At 41.5% G+C, this 19,505-nt stretch overlaps 1 protein-coding gene across 3 annotated transcripts in view; it reads right to left on the bottom strand.

Moving 5' to 3' along the window:
• Positions 1 to 19,505, bottom strand: part of USP6NL (USP6 N-terminal like) — a 173,841-nt gene that overhangs the window by 27,659 nt on the left and 126,677 nt on the right. For all 3 annotated transcript variants that reach the window (XM_014460336.2, XM_023758392.1, XM_006094102.3), the window contains 7 exons: positions 15,705 to 15,812; positions 9,784 to 9,893; positions 7,491 to 7,539; positions 5,800 to 5,920; positions 2,298 to 2,392; positions 1,388 to 1,453; positions 1,196 to 1,295 (listed from right to left, as the gene is read on the bottom strand). In XM_014460336.2, the coding sequence (XP_014315822.1) occupies positions 1,196 to 1,295; positions 1,388 to 1,453; positions 2,298 to 2,392; positions 5,800 to 5,920; positions 7,491 to 7,539; positions 9,784 to 9,893; positions 15,705 to 15,812 (649 nt within the window). The remainder of the gene's footprint in view (positions 1 to 1,195; positions 1,296 to 1,387; positions 1,454 to 2,297; positions 2,393 to 5,799; positions 5,921 to 7,490; positions 7,540 to 9,783; positions 9,894 to 15,704; positions 15,813 to 19,505) is intronic.

Here is a 19,505-nt window from a genome sequence, read left to right as displayed (position 1 = left end):
CTTCTCCACCTCCCCCTGCTCCTGAGGGGCAATAGGGGCAGCATCCACCACTCGCACCTGCAGCTGGTGCTGGCCCCTCTTGCACCCGCTGCTGGCATCAGCCCCAATTGCTCCACGCCGTAAGCGGGTGCAATCGGGGCTGACACCGTCAGCTTGTGGGAGTGGCGGAAGCAGGAGCGGGGCTGCCAGCAGACAGGGGGCAGGGAACTACGGCAGAAAGGGCCGGGTGGAGGCACAGAGGATGGGCGGAGACCTGCCCTTGTGCCCACCGCAGCCTTGCGGCCCACAGTTCCTTTTAAGGTGCACGGATTCATGCACTGGGCCCCTAGTTAGATTATAATTTAGTTGGGAAGCTAAACAGGTGACTCATTTGAAAACAACATATGAGAGTGAATACAATGAACATAAAACTATGTTGTATGGCCTAATTAGAAGTGCACATGCAATTCTAAAGCTTTCAGTGATTCTCTTCTCCCCAAGTTACAAAAGGAGTCATAATTTTTAAGGTTGAATTGAGACATTAAGATGAATAAGGTTCTTCATTTTATGAAGAAAAACTCTCATTTCTTGATTTTAAACAAGGCATAGCACATCAAATTTACTGAGCCCTAAAAATATTGCAACTGCAGACTTTTTAAAGCCTTGTTGCATTTAGGCAACTATAGACATGGACCATGCTTGCCCCAGAGGCCACAATGCAGCCAAGCAGATAGATGAGCTAGAGTGTCCCCATCTCTTGTCTACACCTAGGAGCTGGATGCTTTTCTTCCTGGATAAAAGAAACAGTAATGGAAAATATCCTCTCTAGACCTTTAGACTAAGGCGCCTGGTTTCTTTGGTCTCCCTCCTCTCTTATTACAAAGCTGAGATTCAGACTGATGAAAAGAACAGGGTCCCAGTGAAAACAAATACTTAATAAGATTATTAGTATTATTAGCAAAACCAGCACATTGCATTCTACTGTTTAAGTATGAAAATGAAACTGATATAGAGAAAAGAATCAAAGACCTTTGCAATGAAGTAAACTTCTTCATAAGAACCAATGAAAGTAAATTATCAACTGAAGATAATTTGTTCACTGATTTTCAGGAATTTTTAAAAATCTCTACTAAAAGAAAATGAAGTTGAGTAGGAAATGAGAACTCAGAGTTAAAACATGACTAGATTTTTGTGAAATCTTTAAACATTTTCTTACTTTTGTGTAATTTTAAGATTGTATAAGACATAGCAGTAAGAACTCGTTCTCCTTCAAAGATGTAGATATCCCATATTCTGAGGTTTAGCGTAAAGGGAGTCTATAATTAAAAACAAAAAAGAAATAAGATTAATAGTTTTCCCTGTCTTATATTTATAATTTCATGATTGGGTTTTGTAAATAAATACTCACACGATCAAGGAAACATTGAAAAAACCATTTCATTGTGTAAAAACTTGTGTAGATTTCTTGAGAATCCTGAAAAAACAGAGACTTCATAATTTCTGGATTGTGGCAAACAAAACATGACATATAACACTAAAAGTTACAAAAGCTGTAGGGGGTTGGCTGTCAAAGCTACACATAAAACCATTTCATTACAAATCTTTTTTCATGTTGCTGGAGGATTTCTATTTTTTCTCTTTTTGTTTCCTCTCCTCTCTCATTTTTTACTTTTGAAAATCAAATGCTTCTTATGACAGGATTGTAATACAACATTTTGATTCTCTTTAATATAGTTTATAGTGAAGTACCTTTGCTTTACTAAACTACTGTTTTTTATCATAGATCATATATATGGTTCACTAAGGATGAGTTTATATGACCTTTAAAATATTTTTTGTGCAATAAAAACACCTTCAAGCCCTGGCCGGTGTGGCTTAGTTGGTTGGGTATCATCTCGTTTACTGAAAGATTAGTGGTTTGATTCCCGATCAAGGCATATGCCCAGGTTGCCATTTCAATCCCTCCTAGGGGGCGTGCAGGAGGCAGCCAATCAATGTTTCACTCATATTGATGTTTCTATCTCTCCCTCTCCCTTTCTTTCTCTCTAAAATATCACTAAAAATCTTTTTAAAAAAATGCCTTCAAAATTACTGAAATATCATAGCTTCAAAGAAGTTTGAGTGAGGGCTGTGATAGTTGATCAATATTAAATTTCACAAACCCAATGTTCTTTAAACAACTGGGAATTATAACTGCATACTAAATGAAATGGACAACAACATAAATTGATAAGGTAATTGGGACCAAAGGCTGCACTCAATTCTGCTAGCTTTATTCTTGGTGTAAGTGGGTTTAAGTCAATGTCACGTCTACCTACCAAGTGTTGCTTAAGCTTGGACAGAAATTTATTCAGTATTTTTTCATGATGTTCTTGAAACCTCAAGAGTTTAGGAAAACCATGGACAAAAAAGCCTAGAATACAAACATAAAAATAATATTTCTTAAATAAGACCAATAAAGATTCCTATTTTAAAATACAATCTTTTTTTCATTTTTAACTGTCAATAACAAAAAATAAATCCAGTAGTTACCAAAATATTTTTCCTCCCCACCAAAAAAATAATTGTGTATGAGCTTTGATTAATAAAACCCTGTAGCACAGTATTTGTTTTTTAAAGATCTCCTATAACCAGTGAACAGAATATTTCTGAATTAAAAGGAAAACGAAGAAGCTAAGAAAAAATGAAAACTGAAGTCATTTATCAAGATTATTTGTTCTCTTAAAGTACTGGGCCATATCTTTAATGTGCAAATTTTTATAGGTTATTCTAACTCTGATTTCTTATCATTTTGTTTTACTGTTAATATATTACACAACAAACATTTCATTACTTTTTCAAGATTTACTCTTAACAATTTAATTAGTATCATGCTTCCAAAGTTTTTAGCACTTTTAATCTTTTTATAAGTGATATTTAACAGCAGATAAAAACATTGGCACTATGTGATCAATGTTATATCAAAAATGGAATTTTATCCCAACTGATTATACAATACCCTATATAATAAAACCATAGTATACAAATTATCCCCTCAACTGAGAGTTTGACCAGGGGGTGGGGCTGGCTGGGGGAAGGGAGGGAGGCCCCAGCTGGTTGCCGCCAGCTGCTAGAGATCCTACCAATGTACAAATTTTGTGCACTGGGCCTCTAGTAATGTATAAAATTTCTAGATGGCAACTAATTGTAAATAGTCAGTATTAATTTTGTGTATTTAATTCATGGAACCTTACATCTATTTTTATTCACAAGTTTTCTTTCAGATATTCTACACATTCCACTAAAAAGGATATACACTTAATGGATTCACAATTTTTCCATTTTGTATTTAACAACCTGGGTATGTAACTTTGAAAGATGTTAATATTGTTTTTGAAAAAAGAATCCAGGGCAAACGCTGTCTGTTACATATGCCCTCCCTAGATATTCCTGATGTATGAGCTTCTTAAAGTTTCTCAGTTGTTTTATAGACTACAGAAACATTTTTCTTTGCTTAACTCAGTCTCCCAGACTTATTTGATCTTGAAAACCGTTTTTACCCCACAAAACATCTGTTTCCCAAAGTAAAACTATGTTCCTCACACACTTTTGGGAAACACTGCTTTATATATTCTGGGGAAGGGCTATTTCATAACTAATTCTGTTTTCTAAGGTGTGTGTAAAAATTTCCACAGAGATTCTATTACTTCCCTAGTAATATTTTCCAGTGAAATGATTTCATTAAAAAATCCATATCTCTGTCTGTGCCACTTTCATGGTCAATTTGATAGTGATGGAAACTGGAAGAATCTCAAGAAGTCTGTATTTTAAAAGTACTGCCCTTCAATAACAAGTACTAGCAAAGATACCTAATATTCCTTCACTTTTCAGTGATATCCCAGACTTGATATTTTAAATCTCATTTCTTCAGCCCTCACTTTATTGTATATATTTATAAATGATACTTCCATATATGAAATGCAAAAAAATAACTTTTCTAAAATAGGGCAGTCTTCTACATATTTATGTATACTTAAATTATAACATTCCACTATATTTCAACATATATCAGCAACACCATCCCATGGTAAAGCAAAATAAAGACTGACAGGCAGTTATTTTTCCTTCAAGATGCTTTTTAAATCATGCTATTGAATGGCAGTTCAATGTAATATGTCAGACTTTTGGAGTCTGTTCATGGGGTGCAGAGTGTCCAGAAACAGTTGCCATAAATATAGTATTTATCTTTTAAAAATACACAAGGGACACTGAAGGAAATAGCCAAATGCTAACACACATGAGTGCACATGTGCACGTACACACACATACAAAATACACCCCAGCCAACCACATAGTAAGAATGTGAGATTTAATAAACTATAAACTATGGGAGGTCATGTGAGATTTAATAAACTGTGAACTATGGAAGGTCATGTTAAAATGTCACTTTAAACATGTGGCAGGTTCCCCAGAATATAGGTTTAAATATTCACCAACAGAACTTACATGACCCATTCTTGGAGTGATTGGTGTTAGATTTTGCTTTTATTTGGTATTATCACATGAATGGCACTGGGAAAATAATTTTGCACTATTTGGGACATATGTCACTTTTATTTCCAAGACAAGTTGGAATCCAAATTCTTAAATAAAATTCATTGCATATGCTTCGCAAAGAAAAGGACATGGTTATTAAAATCAATCTTATAACTTAAAAAAAAAGTATCCAGAATGTGTTACCAACCTTTTATGTAAAATGGAATCAATTTTACAGCTGAAAAAACTAGAACATACACTTGTTACAAAACTACTTAGTTCTTATGTACCTTTTCTTTAAACACTTTAAGCACCATTTTTCAATCACTATTCTTTGACAAAGAGTTATATATCACAATATCCAGTCAATAATAAACAGTTCACTGAAATGATAATTGTATGACTATTTAAAAGTTTTGATCAAAAGGCATCTTTTATTTCTCCCAATAATACAGCTTTTCTAAATTCCTCCAAACATAAATTAGTTTATTCTGATTGGAGGGGCAATTAAAAAAAAGAATTTTTAAATGCCAACAATATACTCTGGGCTAAACACAAAGGAATATAAATGTGAACAGAAAAAAATTAGAAGAGTTCAATAAAGAAGAGTGAAATAAAAAATTAGTAACAAACACTAATTAACCGAATAAGCCCCCAGACAGTGAGTTTTTGTACTTAACTCTTCCAAGCATCTTCCAAAGTCCGTGCTTTAATTTACCTTCTTTCACTCTCCCTTGCTTATTATTTATGACTGGAGGCCCGGTGCATGAAATTCATGCACTGGGGGAGGGAGGGTCGTCCCTCAGCCCAGCCTGCACCCTCTCCAATTTGGGACCCCTCGGGGGACATCCCTCTCACAGTCTGGGACTGTTGGCTCCCAACCACTCGCCTGCCTGATTGCCCCTAACCGCTCTGCCTGCCAGCCTGATTACCGCCTAGCCACTCCCCTGCCATCCTGATCAACGCCTAACTGCTCCCCTGCCATATGATCGCACCAAAATGCCCTCCCCTGCCGGCCCGATCGCCCCCAACTTCCCTCCCCTGCTGGCCTGGTCGCCCCCAACTGCCCTCCCCTGCCGGCCCAGTCGCCCCCAACTGCCCTCCCCTGCTGGCCTAGTCACCCACAACTTCCCTCCCCTGATGGCCATCTTGTGGCTGTGGGTGCCACCATCTTTTCGAGGTGGGGCAGTCAATTAACATATTCCCTCCTTATTGGCTGTGGGTGCCATCATCTAATTGACCCCCATGAGGGTCAATCAGCATATTTCCTCTTTATTAGATAGGATAACTATGGGGCTTTCTTACCATGCATGGCATGTTTGGGGCCTGAGAAGAGTTTGACCAGGGCCCAGAAGGCATCTTCTTCATTCATATACATAAGGAGTAAAGCTGTGATCTGGCTCATCCCCTGACAGTATCCAACTTCCTGAAGAGCAAATGAGAACAAAGAAACTGGGGGTTTTAAGATCAAATTACATGCATATGCACTTATAAAACTGACCTATAAAATAATCAGAAAATGCCTAAATACATTCTTGAATGAGCAATTCCACAGAAAAATATTAACATCTTCATAGTACTGAGCCACATACTATGAAAGAATAAAATTGTGTTCAAGAATAAATGTAGAGGTATGAACAAAGTCTGAATCTAATTTTTTTAAAATGCCAACAATATACTCTGGGGTAATACTGTTCAATACTGTTATACCTTCTGTAAAGAGCACTAGCAGTTGTTTGTTTGTTTTTCTTTTTATGTATGATTCTCAGCTCAATATTCCTCCTCTTTGCTCAGATGCTGGCAAATCTCTCTCCTCCTACAGTTCCCAGTTCACTGTCCGGCCTTCTCTAGATTTCTGGACCTTTATGTACACACATTTGCAGCCTGTGCCCCTTCTCTGAGAACTGCCCACTCTCCCCATGTCCCCTGCTCATCAAGTGGCCGTAGATGTACATGAACCAAAGCTGATGGAGCAGAAGAGGACATCTGACCCCAGGGGAACAATTAATTGGCTGCACTGGCTAATCACAAACTCTTTCCAGGAAATCTGAATGAAGCCAGAGACTGTAACCAGATGGTAGTATGTCCTTGAATAGAGCGGTTACGGTGAGTCTGTGGATGCAATTTTAGCCATGGAAAAACTGATAAGTAGGCAAAGAAAGCAACTGGAGAGAGAAATACTGGAATAAACAGTTTACAGAGGTAATCAGAGTCAGCTCAAGAGGAAGAGAGAAAAAGTGTAGCTCTTTCTCACCGATGGCTTCGCACCAGCTTCAACCCCCAGGAGGTCCAACTACTGCTTCATTTCTATGAGAAGTCCCTTTAATAAACTCCTTTTAAACTTGTCCTAGTTTGGGATTTCTGTCCCTTGTAACTTAAAGGTTTTCATCATAATAAAAATGACATATCTCAAGGTCTAAGGCTGTCCTGCCTGAAACCTAGTCAACAAGCATTTACTTAACATCCAAATTAGGCTCAACCTTAATTGATCTTGCCTAAAATTATTATCTCCCCCAGAATGATAAATACCTTTTAAGAACAACATGTTCCATTACCAGAAAGGTTAGTCTTAGCCTGCTCTTTGGAATAGCAAGTAGGCACAGGCAGTACTGAATGGATAAAGTGCAAAGCAAAAATTAATCTAGCTACCAACTTCCTGTCCTTCTACCGCTGGTCATTCCCAGTCCTGTTTGCTTAAAATAAAAACAAACAACAACACAAAAATAATAAAACAAACAGGCTGGAGAAAGAGGGAAAAAGTGAGATTCACTGATATGCTGTGATTTTTCCCATTTCCAAATCAGCTTTGCTCTAGACCCAGGGTCATTGTAAGGAGCCCTGAAGAGATCCGCAGAGATCAAAGGCTGTGGAGACCATCTAGTTCTGACATGAAGAAACTCAGCCCAAAGGGCCTTGTTAGGAAGGGAGTGCGGAAAGATTCTCCTGTTCCTCAGAATACTCCCCAAAGAGCTACAGGCAGGCATGCTCCAACTTACCGTATTATAAATAGAATATGCAGCAAGAACATGGAACAGGGACTGTTGCCTAGAAGTGGGGGGAAAAAATTCATATTGAACACAACCTAGTTATTTCACACATTTTAAAAATTATAAACTTAAAAAAATAGGTTGACTGAAAACAGATAATCCACATAAAATTACTAATATAATAAAGAAATGATCCCAAGCTCAAATTTTAACAATTTCTATATGGTATAAATTTGAGTTAGATAACATTCATTTTGATAGAAAGAATTTATGCCAAAAAACACAATAGGTTTCACAATTACTTAAATTCGTTGCCTTCTTTCACTGAACTATTCTCACTATAAAATCATCCCCATGGAAGCAACTGACCCTACAGAACCATGGAATGGCCTCAGTTACAGTGCCAGCCAGCTAGGTGTACAAAACTGTAAGGCTGAGCAATGTCTTCCAGGAGGTTGTATATGCTTTAAATCAGCCTGCAATATATGGTGCTGTCTCCCATAGCCAGGATCCAGGGGTCCAAGCCTGAAGGGGTGGAAGTGGGAAGGGCTCCACCCACTATTATCTCTGGTATTTTACTAGCAAAATGTTTGTTTCCCTTCTCATCAACCTTAGGCTCTCTGGCAGTCTAGAGGTCTTAGTTCCAAAGAGAGGAAGGCTTCTACCAGGAAACACAACGATTCCACTGAACTGGAATTTCAGACTGCCACCCAGATACTTTGGGCTCCTCTTGCCTCTGAATCAAAAGGCAAAAAGTGGCTGGGATGACTGATCCTGATTATTGAGGGGAATTTGAGTTGCTACTACATAATGGACATGAGGAAGAGTATGTCTAAAATATAGGACATTTAGGATGTTAGCATTACCAAAACTTGTGATTCAAGTCAATAGCAAACTACAACAATCCAATTCAGGATGGGTTGCTAATGGTCGAGATCTTTCAGGAATAAAGGTTTAGGTCACCTCACCAGGTGCATAACCACAGCTAGCGGAGGTACTTGCTGAGGGAAAAGGAATTAGGGACTGGATAGTGGAAAGAGTTATAAACCAGCTCTGACCACATGCCCAATCGCAAAAATAAAGATTATAAATTAGTATATTTTTCTTATTTTGGTATATGTTTGTATATGTTAAAAATATTTTTTCTTCCTTCTCTTTTTCCTTGTCACCGTATGAGATATAGTAACAACAGTTAATTTTATATCATAGTAATTAGCTGATAGAATATTAAAGCAGAACAGTAAACAGACATCCTTTTCGGGGAAAGAGTTAACATATTCAGTCATAAGCAGTCAGGGCAAGGTATAACTTTGTTATTGTCTTTATATGGAAATTAAATTGACAAGGGTTGACTGTGATGGTCAACTTTGTCAACATGGTGAGACTACAATAGGTGTTGCTATAAAGAAGGTATTTTGCAGATGTGGTTGAAATCTATAATTGGTTGACTTTAAGTAGAGCAGATCATCCTAGATAGTCTGGGTGGGCCTGATTCAATCAGCTAAAAGGCTGTAAGAGCAGATCTGTGGCTTCTCTGAAGAGGAAATTCCTCCTGTGTCAACAGCTTCAGCTCATGCCCAAGAGTCCCAGTCTGCCCTTTGGACCTCAGACCTGCCTAGTCAGCCCCAAAACTGTGTAAGCCAATTCCTCACAATAATTCTCTTTAATATATAGTGTGTCCCCCCAAAATATATACACAGTTTGAATAATTATAAAGGCAGTGTTTATTAAAATACATTTCATTTTCAAAATTGAACTATCAGCTATTAAAGTGTATATACATTTTTGGGGACAACCTGTATATCTTTTATTGGTTTCTGTTTCTCTGGTTGAACCCTAACCAATATAGAGGTCAGCAAAACTATACCTTTCATTCATAACTGTCATAGTCATTTCATTCATTCATCTAACTAAAGTTTTTTTAGTTTCATCTCCATATGAGGTCATAGTTATAGGGATATATTTATCACTGACACAGTTCTCGAAAAGCAACACAATCTATCATTTCTTTTCTAAGACTTTTAATAAAGTGCCATATTTTTAAGAATTCACACATCATAAAATGATTCTTTAACAATTTTTATAGCACCAACTATGTAAAAAATTTAAAAGTTTAAGTTAACTTTGAACCTAAGTTTCACACAACATGAACCAAATGATCTGCAAAGTGTAAAATTTCAGAACATGAATGAAGATTAGTCTTTAGGAGGCATTCTAACACTCACATTTTAAGTTAATAAAGATTTTGATTCAGACTACTTACAAAGGCTATTTACAATGCATGATATTAAAATTTACTTACTTAACACCGTATCTGTCTCTAAACATAATATGGTCCCTAAATGTGCGGTTGACATCAAGGTCTATTTGTCTGATATCAGGTGAACAACCACGTGCTCTGAGTTTTAATTTCTGAAGAGGAAAAAAAGGGGGGGAATAAAAGCACATTTTTATGAAAATCAGCTTTTGAAAAGTCTATGACAAATCCTATCTAATAATAGACAAACATGGTAATTAACCGTACCTCCAACATGCTTCCCATTGGCTAATCAGGGTGATATGCAAATTAACTGCCAACCAAGATGGCGGCCGGCAGCCAGGCAGCTGAAGCGAACAGGAGGCTTGCTTGCTCCAGTGATGGAGGAAGCCAAGGTTCCCCACCTGCCTTGCCGGCCTGTGAGCTGCTCTCTAAAAAACAATGTTGCAATTATAGAAGCTAAAAAATACCCAGATACATGCTTTCAGCAGTCAGAGCTGGAGCAGCAGGACCGAAACAATGTTGCAATTATAGAACCCAAACAAACCCTAGATTCCTGCTTTCAGCAGCCGAGGCCTCAAGCTGGAGCCGAGCCTCAGAGCTAAAGCCGGCTCTCAGCTCCAGTGACAGCCATAGAAGGTAGATAAATCCCAGAATAAAAGAAAAAAAGAAAAAAAGGAGAGGTTGGGAGCTTCAGTCGCCCACCAGCCTGAAAACGGCCCTCAACCCCTCACCCAGACTGGCCAGGCACCCCAGTGGGGACCCCCACCCTAAAGGGGGTGTGACCAGCTGCAAACAGCCATCATCCCCTCATCCAGGCTGGCCAGGCACCCAAGTGGGACCCCCACCCTGATCCAGGACACCCTTCAGGGCAAACCAGCTGGCCCCCACCCGTGCACCAGGCCTCTATCCTATATAGTAAAAGGGTAATATGCCTCCCAGCACCGGGATCAGCGGAGCCGTGAGGCCTCCTGAACCCGGAATCAGCGGAGCCGCGAGGCCTCCTGGCACCGGGATCAGCGGAGCAGGGAGGCCTCCCAGCACCGGGATCAGCGGAGCAGCGAGGCCTCACTGCTCTAGTGTCAAGTGGAGCCTCGAAGCCTCCCAGCACTGGGATCAGCGGAGCAGCAAGGCCTCACTGTCCCGGTGTCAAGCAGAGCTGCGAGGCCTTCTGGCCCCTGGAGCAGTGTGACAGGGGGCAGCGCCCAAACCCCCTGATCGCCCTGAGGCTCTGTGTGTGACAGGGGGCGGGGCCACAACCTCCCTATCTGCCCTGCTCTGTTTGTGACAGGGGAAGGCGCCCCAACCCCCTGATCGGCCTTGCTCTGTGCCTGATAGGGGGGAGCTCCCCAACCCCCTGATCGCCCTGTGGCTCTGTGTGTGACAGGGTGGAGCTGCAACCTCCCCATCGACCCTGCCCTGAGTGTGACGGGGGAGTGCCCAAACCCCCTGATTGGCCCTGCTCTGTGCATGACATGGGGCAGCGCCCCAACCCCCTGATCAGCCCTGCTCTGTGCATGACAGGGGGTGGCGCCACAACCTTCCCATCGACCCTGCCTTGAGTGTGACAGGGTGTGGTGCCCCAATTCCCCAATTGGCCCTACCCTGAGCGTGATTCGGGGTGGCATTGCAACCTCCCGATCCGCCCTGCTCTGTGCATGACAGGGGGCGGCGTCTCAACTCCCCAATCGGCCCTGCTCTGAGCCCGACCAGGGGCTGCACCTAGGGATTGGGCCGCCCTCTGCCACCCAGGAGCAGGCCTAAGCCAGCAGGTCGTTATCTCCCGAGGGGTCCCAGACTGTGAGAGGGCACAAGTGGGGCTGAGGGACACCGCCCCCCGCCAGTGCACAAATTTTTGTGCACCGGGCCTCTAGTATTAAATAATTTTCATTTTAAAAGTTCTTTTGGTTTAGGAAAATCATTTCCATTGTTCAAACATGAAAAAATATAAAAAGGTACACAATGAAAAGTTTCTCTCCCATTCATGCCCCATCTCTACTACTCCCATTTCCTCTTTTCCCATCCCCCTTTTCCCTCCTGTCCTATCAATAGAGGTAGAAACTAATTTTGGATAGAGAACTTTTTGGAGTTTGGATTGCTATGTAAAAGCTCTTCATAGCTAAGCCATGTAGTCCACTATAATTTATTTTTTCTTTCCAATACAATATTCTTGTTTTTCTTGGAGTTGATCATTGCATTATTTTTTGATTTGCTTGTCTTCTACACAGCTGTCACTAACTCAATCCCAAACCCACTTTATGTTGCATAAATCTCTTCTCATGATGCTCAAACAGAAGGGGTATTTTCTCAATTTCAACTGTTTGCAGACATCGCTCCCAGAGCCTTCTGACCTGCTCTAGTTTGGACTACTGCACTATCCTTGGGGTCTCCCTTTACCATCTGTTAGGCATCTCTTTGCTTGGGCCCCCTGTTTCCTGCATTTCACATCTTCTTTCCTGGTTTATTTCCTTGTTCCGGAGGACCACATCCTCCAGTAGCTCCTGTGAAAGGGTGTATTTTTTGAAACTTTGAATGCCTGATAGCTACCTCCTTTCTTATTTGGCCATTTTGAATTTTAAATTGGAAAATATTTTTGCTCAAAAGGCATTGCCTTCATTGTCTTCTAACTTCCAGTGTTTCCATTCTAATTCACGCTTCTTTATATGAAGTCTGTTTTTTCTCTCTAGAAGCTTATAGGAGTTTCTCTCTCCAGGTCTGAAACTTCACATTTTTGTGCTTGGTTTGGATCTATTTTTAGCCACAGGATTGGGCATTTGATGGATCTTTTCAATCTTAAAAACTCATACATCTCTCAGTTCTGAACAATTTTCTTCAATAATTCCTTTGTTGATTTCCCCAGCCTCTCCTCCCACGACCCCATTTTCTCTTTCTGGAACTCTTATTATTACAGTGTTGGATCTCCTGGGCTGTCAATTAATTTTCTTATATTTTCTCTATTATTTTCCATCTCTTTAACTTCATAATCTATTTTCTGGGAAATTTCTTCAATTGTTATTTTCAACCCTCCTCTAGAATCTTTCATTTCTATTATCATTTTTATAATCCTAAACTCTTTGCTGTTCTCAAATGTTCCTTTTAAGAGCATTCTATACTTGTTTTATGGATGCAATATCTATTTTTATCCTTCTGAAGATATTGATAGTTTTTTTGTTTTCTTCTGGTCTGTTTCTTGCAAGTTCCTTTATTCCCAGTTCTCCTCATTTCTCTTTCATATTAGCTCCTTTTCTCAAATGAACAGAGATATTTCATTGTCTCTTATATTTAAAAGTAGGAGACTAACAGCTGGTGGAAAGTTCTGTGTGCAGAGGTGGGGATTCACAACTGTCTTCAGTGGCTGGGCAGTTTCACTGGGGTTCCCCTAGTCAGTATCTTTGGGTTCATTTTCTTAGGGTGGTCAGATTCCCCAGAGAAGGCACTTCTGATCTGCCAAAAAGACAAGCACCCAGCAGTCGATGTTCTGGGAGCTGAGTGGAAGGAAAGGCTGCAATGCCCCAAGTTCAGGATATTCAATTCCTCCGTGCTTGCACCACAGCAGCCCACCCTCAGCAATGCCTGTGTTCTCCAGCCCAGAGGCCCTCTGTTTTACCCTCTCCAAATGGTGAACCTCCAATCTCCTGCTTGGGTTGGGGAAGGAGACGTAAGGGCTCTAACTGCTTCTGCAGCAGACTTTTAACCACTTCTACTATGTTTAGCTTCACTTCCACTTCCAGAGGTACCTGGAATTAAGCAATTATCAAAACTTTTGGAGATTCTGAAATATAAATCAAGTGCTTCTCCAATTTCTCACTACTAGTCCATGATTAGTTTTCTCAGGTTTGCTAAGACTACAAAGTATCTGTCTGAATTCTGGTTTTCAAAAATTGACAGCTGTTATCTCTTCTATTTTTTCTTCCTTGTGGATTTGCTTTTAAAACACTCTCTGCTGTCAATTTAGTGGCATTTCACACACGTTTAATCAGATGGGAAATTAAAATTTATATAATTTATACTTACCCATGCTTAAGTCTCATTAAGCCATCTACACTAATAAAAGACAAAATACAAATTGACCATACCTTTGCTACATGCTAAGCCACGCCCAGCAGCCAATCAGAGCGACTATATGCAAATTAACCCAACCAAGATGGCGGCCGGCAGCCATGGAGCTGGAGCGAGCAGGAGGCTTGGTTGCCCCAATGATGGAGGAAGCCAAGCTTCCCGGCTGGCTGCTACCTCCTCTCAAGGCAACAAAGTTTCAATTATAAAAGGTAAATAAACCCCAGATACCTGCTTTCAGCCAGCGTGGCCATGGAGCTGGAGCGAGCAGGAGGCTTGGTTGCTCCAGTGATGGAGGAAGCCAAGCTTCCCGCCTGCTGCAGCCAGTTCTGAGCTCCACTCAAAGCAACAAAGTTTCAATTATAGAAGATAAATAAACCCCAGATACCTGCTTTCAGCCGGCCATGGCCACGGAGCTGGAGCGAGCAGGAGGCTTGGTTGCCCCTGGCGATGGAGGAAGCCAAGCTTCCCTCCTGCCCACCCTGGCCGGCTCTGAGCTCCTCTCAAGACTACAAAATTTCAATTATAGAAGGTAAATAAATCCCAGAATTAAAAAGAAAAAAGAAAAAAAGAAGAGGCTGGGAGCTTACGTCACCAGGGGGCTTAGCCAGCCTGAAAACGGCGCTCAGCCCCTCACCCAGACTGGCCAGGCACCCCAGTGGGGACCCCCCACCCTAAAGGGGGTGTGGCCAGCCTGAAAACAGCCATCAGCTGTCACCCAGGTTGGCCAAACCTCCATGGGGTGAGGGTCCTCACTGGATGGGGGGGCTTGACCAGCCTGCAAACAGCCATCAGCCCCTCACCCAGGCTGGCCAGGCACCCCAGTGGGGACTCCCACCCTGAAAGGGGTATGACCAGCTGCACACACCCATCAGCCCCTCACCCAGGCTGGCCAGGCACCCCAGCGGGACCCCCACGCTGATCCGGGACACCCTTCAGGGCAAACCAGCCGGCCCCCACCCATGCACCAGGCCTCTAGCCTATATAATAAAAAGGTAATATGCAAACTGACCATAACAGCAGAACGACTGGGAATGACTGGTCACTATGACACACACTGATGACCAGGGGGCAGACTCTCAATGCAGGAGCTACCCCCTGGTGGTCAGTGTGCTCCCACAGGGGGAGCTCTGCTCAGCCACAAGCCAGGCTGACGACTGCCAGTACAGTGGTGGTGGTGGGAGCCTCTCCCGCCTCCTCAGCAGCGCTAAGGATGTCCGACTGCAGCTTAGGCCTGCTCCTTGCTGGCAAGTGGACATCCCCTGAGGGCTGCCGGGCTGCCAGAGGGATGTCTGATTGCCAGCTTGGGCCCGATTCCCCAGGGAGTGGGCCTAAGCCAGCAGGTGGACATCCTCCGAGGGATCCCAGACTGCAAGAGGGTATAGGCTGGGCTGAGGGACCCCCCCCCCCCGAGTGCACAAATTTTTGTGCACCGGGCCTCTATAGTGTATATATAAAAGCCTAACCAACCGTTTGACCGTTCGCCTGGTAGCTATGATACGCAATGACCACCATAGGGCAGACGCTCCGATGAGTAGAGGAGGGAGCCCAATTCATCGTGGAATCGGTCATGGGTTAGGTTGCTGCTAGGGCACTGTTGGCCCCGACTCTGCTTCACCCGCACCCCGGACCCACAGACGAGGGAGGAGGGAGCCCAATTCCTCACAGAATCAGCTGTGGGTTAGGTTGCTGGTAGGGCACTGTTGGCCCTGAATCTGCTTCACTCGCATCCCAGATTGCAAGAGGGCTCAGGCCAGGATGAGGGACCACTCCAGTGCATGAATCTGTGGACCGGGCCTCTATCATATAATTTCAAATGATGATACGAATACCTTACATCACCTTGAATGCTTAAAGAAATGAATTTTACTTCTGAATTTCAAAATAACAGGTTGGCATCAGATACTCACATTATAAAGGTCCCTTGTTTCTTCTTTCATTTTCGGGATCTCAAGAAGTAGAGCCCAGACTTCACCTCGGAGCTGGAGTGGGATCCCTTTGTAAATCCTCCTATGAAACTTATTGAAAGGAAACATAAATTGAAATTACAAACTGACAAAAGCTTAGACTGGTCCCTTAAATAAAATTAATTAATATTTGTTAGTCTCTTATTTTCATAGTATCCATAATAATTAATAACACATTTTTAACATGGCACATTTGGATATTATCATCTCTATGTTTCAGATTTTAATACGGAGACATAAATACAGAAAGTAATAAAATGTTAAATATGCCTAGTACATTAGTATTTCCATACCATTCATAACAAAGGTGTTCCCTAAGTAGCATGAAAGCATAATCAATGCTTTTTTAAAGTTGTGAACATCTGATTTATACATTCCCTATATATATATATATATATATATATAAAATTGGTAATATGCAAATTAGCCGGCGTCACGACTAACTCAGGAGGAGCTGTGTGCGCAGATGGGTGGGAGGGGACTGTGTGCTGCCCCCAGCCCCAGCAGACACACACCAGGGGTGGGGGCGTGCTCCAAGGAGCCGCAACGCGGCTCGGAGTATGCCCCCGGTGGGTGGTGGCAGCGGCCAGAGCAAAGCAAGCCCCAGTTCCAGATGCTTGGTGGTGGCTGGAGCAAAGCAGCCCAGGTCCTGGGTGCCTGGCAGTGGCAGGAGCAAAGCAGCCCAGGTCCTGGGTGCCCTGCAGTGGCAGGAGCAAAGCAGCCCAGGTCCCGGTGGGTGGCGGCGGCAGGCAGAGCGAAGCAGCCCGGGTCCTGGGTGCCGGAGGGAAGCTGGTGCTGGCAGCCAGGGGAAGGAAGGCCTATACTTGCACGAATCTTCATGCATTGGGCCTCTAGTTGATATGTAATTAATGAATTACACACTTTCTCCCTTTTATTTTTTAAATATTTTGATTTTTTTACAGAGAGGAAGGGAGATGGATAGAGAGTTAGAAACATCGATGAGAGAAACATCAATCAGCCGCCTCCTGCACACCCCCTACTGGGGATGTGCCCGCAACCAAGGTACATGCCCTTGACCGGAATCAAACCTGGGACCCTTGCGTCTGCAGGCCGACGCTCTATCCACTGAGCCAAACCAGTCAGGCCATTCTCCCTTTTATCCACATACCTAAAAGGATCCAAATAGCAAAAAGGTTTCCTTGTGCCAAAAGTGTCTTCATGGAGTGTAGACAGTGCTATTAACCCCTACTCTCTTTCCCACAATCTTCTCACCTTCTCTCTGAGCTCTTTATAACAAAGCAGGCCCCTACGTCTCATAATCTTAGTTAATTCCACCCATCACCTTCATTACCCTCTTCTCCCCCACACTTTCCTTTTCTCTTTTAAATTCTTAATAATTTCTTTTTCCTTCTTAGTGACACAGATCCTATCTAATCAGGCAAAAGTAGTAATAAATCTCCATCAGGAAGGAATACCATCACTTTTGAATGAAGTTATCCATAAAACAGTATCATCAACTCTTTGGTTCCTTGAAAGTATAATGCTAATGCTCTAAGAATCACTCAATTTTCCAGTCTTGTAATTATATGTTTTTCCTCAAGGCTAATTACTCAAAATAACATACAAACCTATTATGGTCACTATAAAGTTTGCATAATAAAACCTGGAAACTTATATCCTTATGATCAAAATAATGTATTTAAATAGTATGGCTAAGAAAATAAGATGCAAATTTTAATAAATGAAATGTTGGTGAACTATGAATAAGCAGAGTTCAACTTCCACCACTACACTACTTACATTTTTGAAAACTAAAGCTTTAAGAAACTTTGATTAAATGGTTTAAAAGGAGTGACACTGTAGAGCAACTTTTACGATGGAACAGTGAATATTGTGAAATCGATTCAATTAGATAATTACATAATTTCAGTTTTGTTCTTTGGTATAAACATAATATGCCCCATATTTAAAATTTCAGCAGATAGTGACTAAAATCATAGAAGTTTTAATGCATGCAGCAGCTCTAACTCGAAGAATATAAACAGAAAGGCTTTGTGTAAACTAGACTCTGCTACTTGTAACATTTCCCATGTACTAAACATTTAGCACCCTTAGCTGCAAACTGAATGTGGTAAAAAAACCAAGTGATTTATTTTCTTAAAGGAAGTTTGTCATCTATACTCACCTCAAAATCATAATATACTTTTTAAAGATATATCATCCACTAAAAGTTACTTCAAATTATCTCCTAAATTTCTAAAGATGCTACACTGTAAGCATCCTATATAACAAAAGCCTAGTATGCAAATTGTCCCCTTGGGTGGTCATTCGACCTCTCGCTATGATGTGCACTGACCACTGCGGGGGGGGGGGGGGGGCCACAAAAAATGGTGGGTGTCAGCCACACGGCACTGGCAGTGGGTGGCAGTGGAAGCGCTGCCGACCCTGATGAGTGGGAGGATGGTTGAGCAAGTGAGCGGGTGCAAGGTGGGTGCGAGCAGGGGTCCAATTGCCCCGTCAATCGCCCTCCAAATGGCAACCAGCAGTGGCAACAGCAGGGGGCAGGGCCGCTGCCTGGCTCCCAGGCACTGAGGGAGCCAGGTGGGGCTGGCCATGATCAATTGCCCCATAGGTGGGATGGTGGAGCAGGTGAGGGGGTGGTGCCAGGCCAAGGCGGGGTGCCAGGTGGGGCTGCAAGGCTGGGGGCTTGAGCTGGGGCCCGATCCCCAAGGCCACCCTGAGGGACCTCACCCGTGCATGAATTCATGCACCAGGCCTCTAGTCTGATATAAATATCAGAAAGTATGGAAATTATTACAAATGTAAAAAATGGAATTTTAATAGTCAAGTAGAATATAATGGCAGATAAACAGATTAACTTTGATAGACCTGAATCTCCATTAAGCAGATGTTTTTCAAAGAGTAAAATAAGAGCTCCGACATGTACTTCTTAAACTATATTACTTAAAAAGCCTTTTGACATTTGATTGTTGTCACTCAATTCTGTGTTCAACAATTGTATATAAATTACTGTCTATTATTAATCCTAAAGTTTAATAGAAATTTAGAAAAAAACCCATCAAATTCTACGATAAATTGGGGAGAAATAATAGAGAAATATCAGGTAGCAATAAAAAATTAATGGTCCAGTGTTACTACAGGGCTAAAATAAACAATTAATCACATATGGAAAAGGTTGCAAAAAGAAATGTTGGTACATTATTACTATCATCATCAACAATAACAATTAAAGTCAACTTTTAATGAGCATTTATTATGTACAGAAAACTTTTAAAAGTTATTTACAGATATTTATCTCATTTAATCATATTGATAACTCTATGAGAATTATTATTCCAATTTTATAGATATTGAAAGTAAATCACAAAGAGGTTGAATGGCTTGACAAACAGCACACATAAGATGTTACCAGTTAGTAAAAAATACTGATTTTACATTTTATAAAAAACAAAGACTATCTTTCAAGACCACAGATAGTATCCATTATTCTGCTCAACTGTACTTATTTACTAAAATACATGGAACAGAAAAATATTAAAGAAGTCCAAGAGCAAAAACTATTAAAATAATGGTAGTAAAATTGTACCTAAAACTTAAAAGCAACATAAAATATTAATCTGGAATTTAAGCTGTGAGGGGTAATGAAATGAAGCATGTGCAAAAGTCATATATAGATGGGAAAAAAATACAGATAGAGAACAGACGGGCAGCAGCTAGAGGGGCTGGGTGAAAAAGGTGAAGGAATTAAGCAAAAACAAAACA

Source organism: Myotis lucifugus, unplaced genomic scaffold, assembly GCF_000147115.1.
Source record: "Myotis lucifugus unplaced genomic scaffold, Myoluc2.0 scaffold_129, whole genome shotgun sequence".
Classification (NCBI taxonomy): domain Eukaryota; kingdom Metazoa; phylum Chordata; class Mammalia; order Chiroptera; family Vespertilionidae; genus Myotis; species Myotis lucifugus.
Note: the sequence above shows the minus strand (reverse complement) of the source record. Positions and strands in the feature narration are given on the sequence as shown.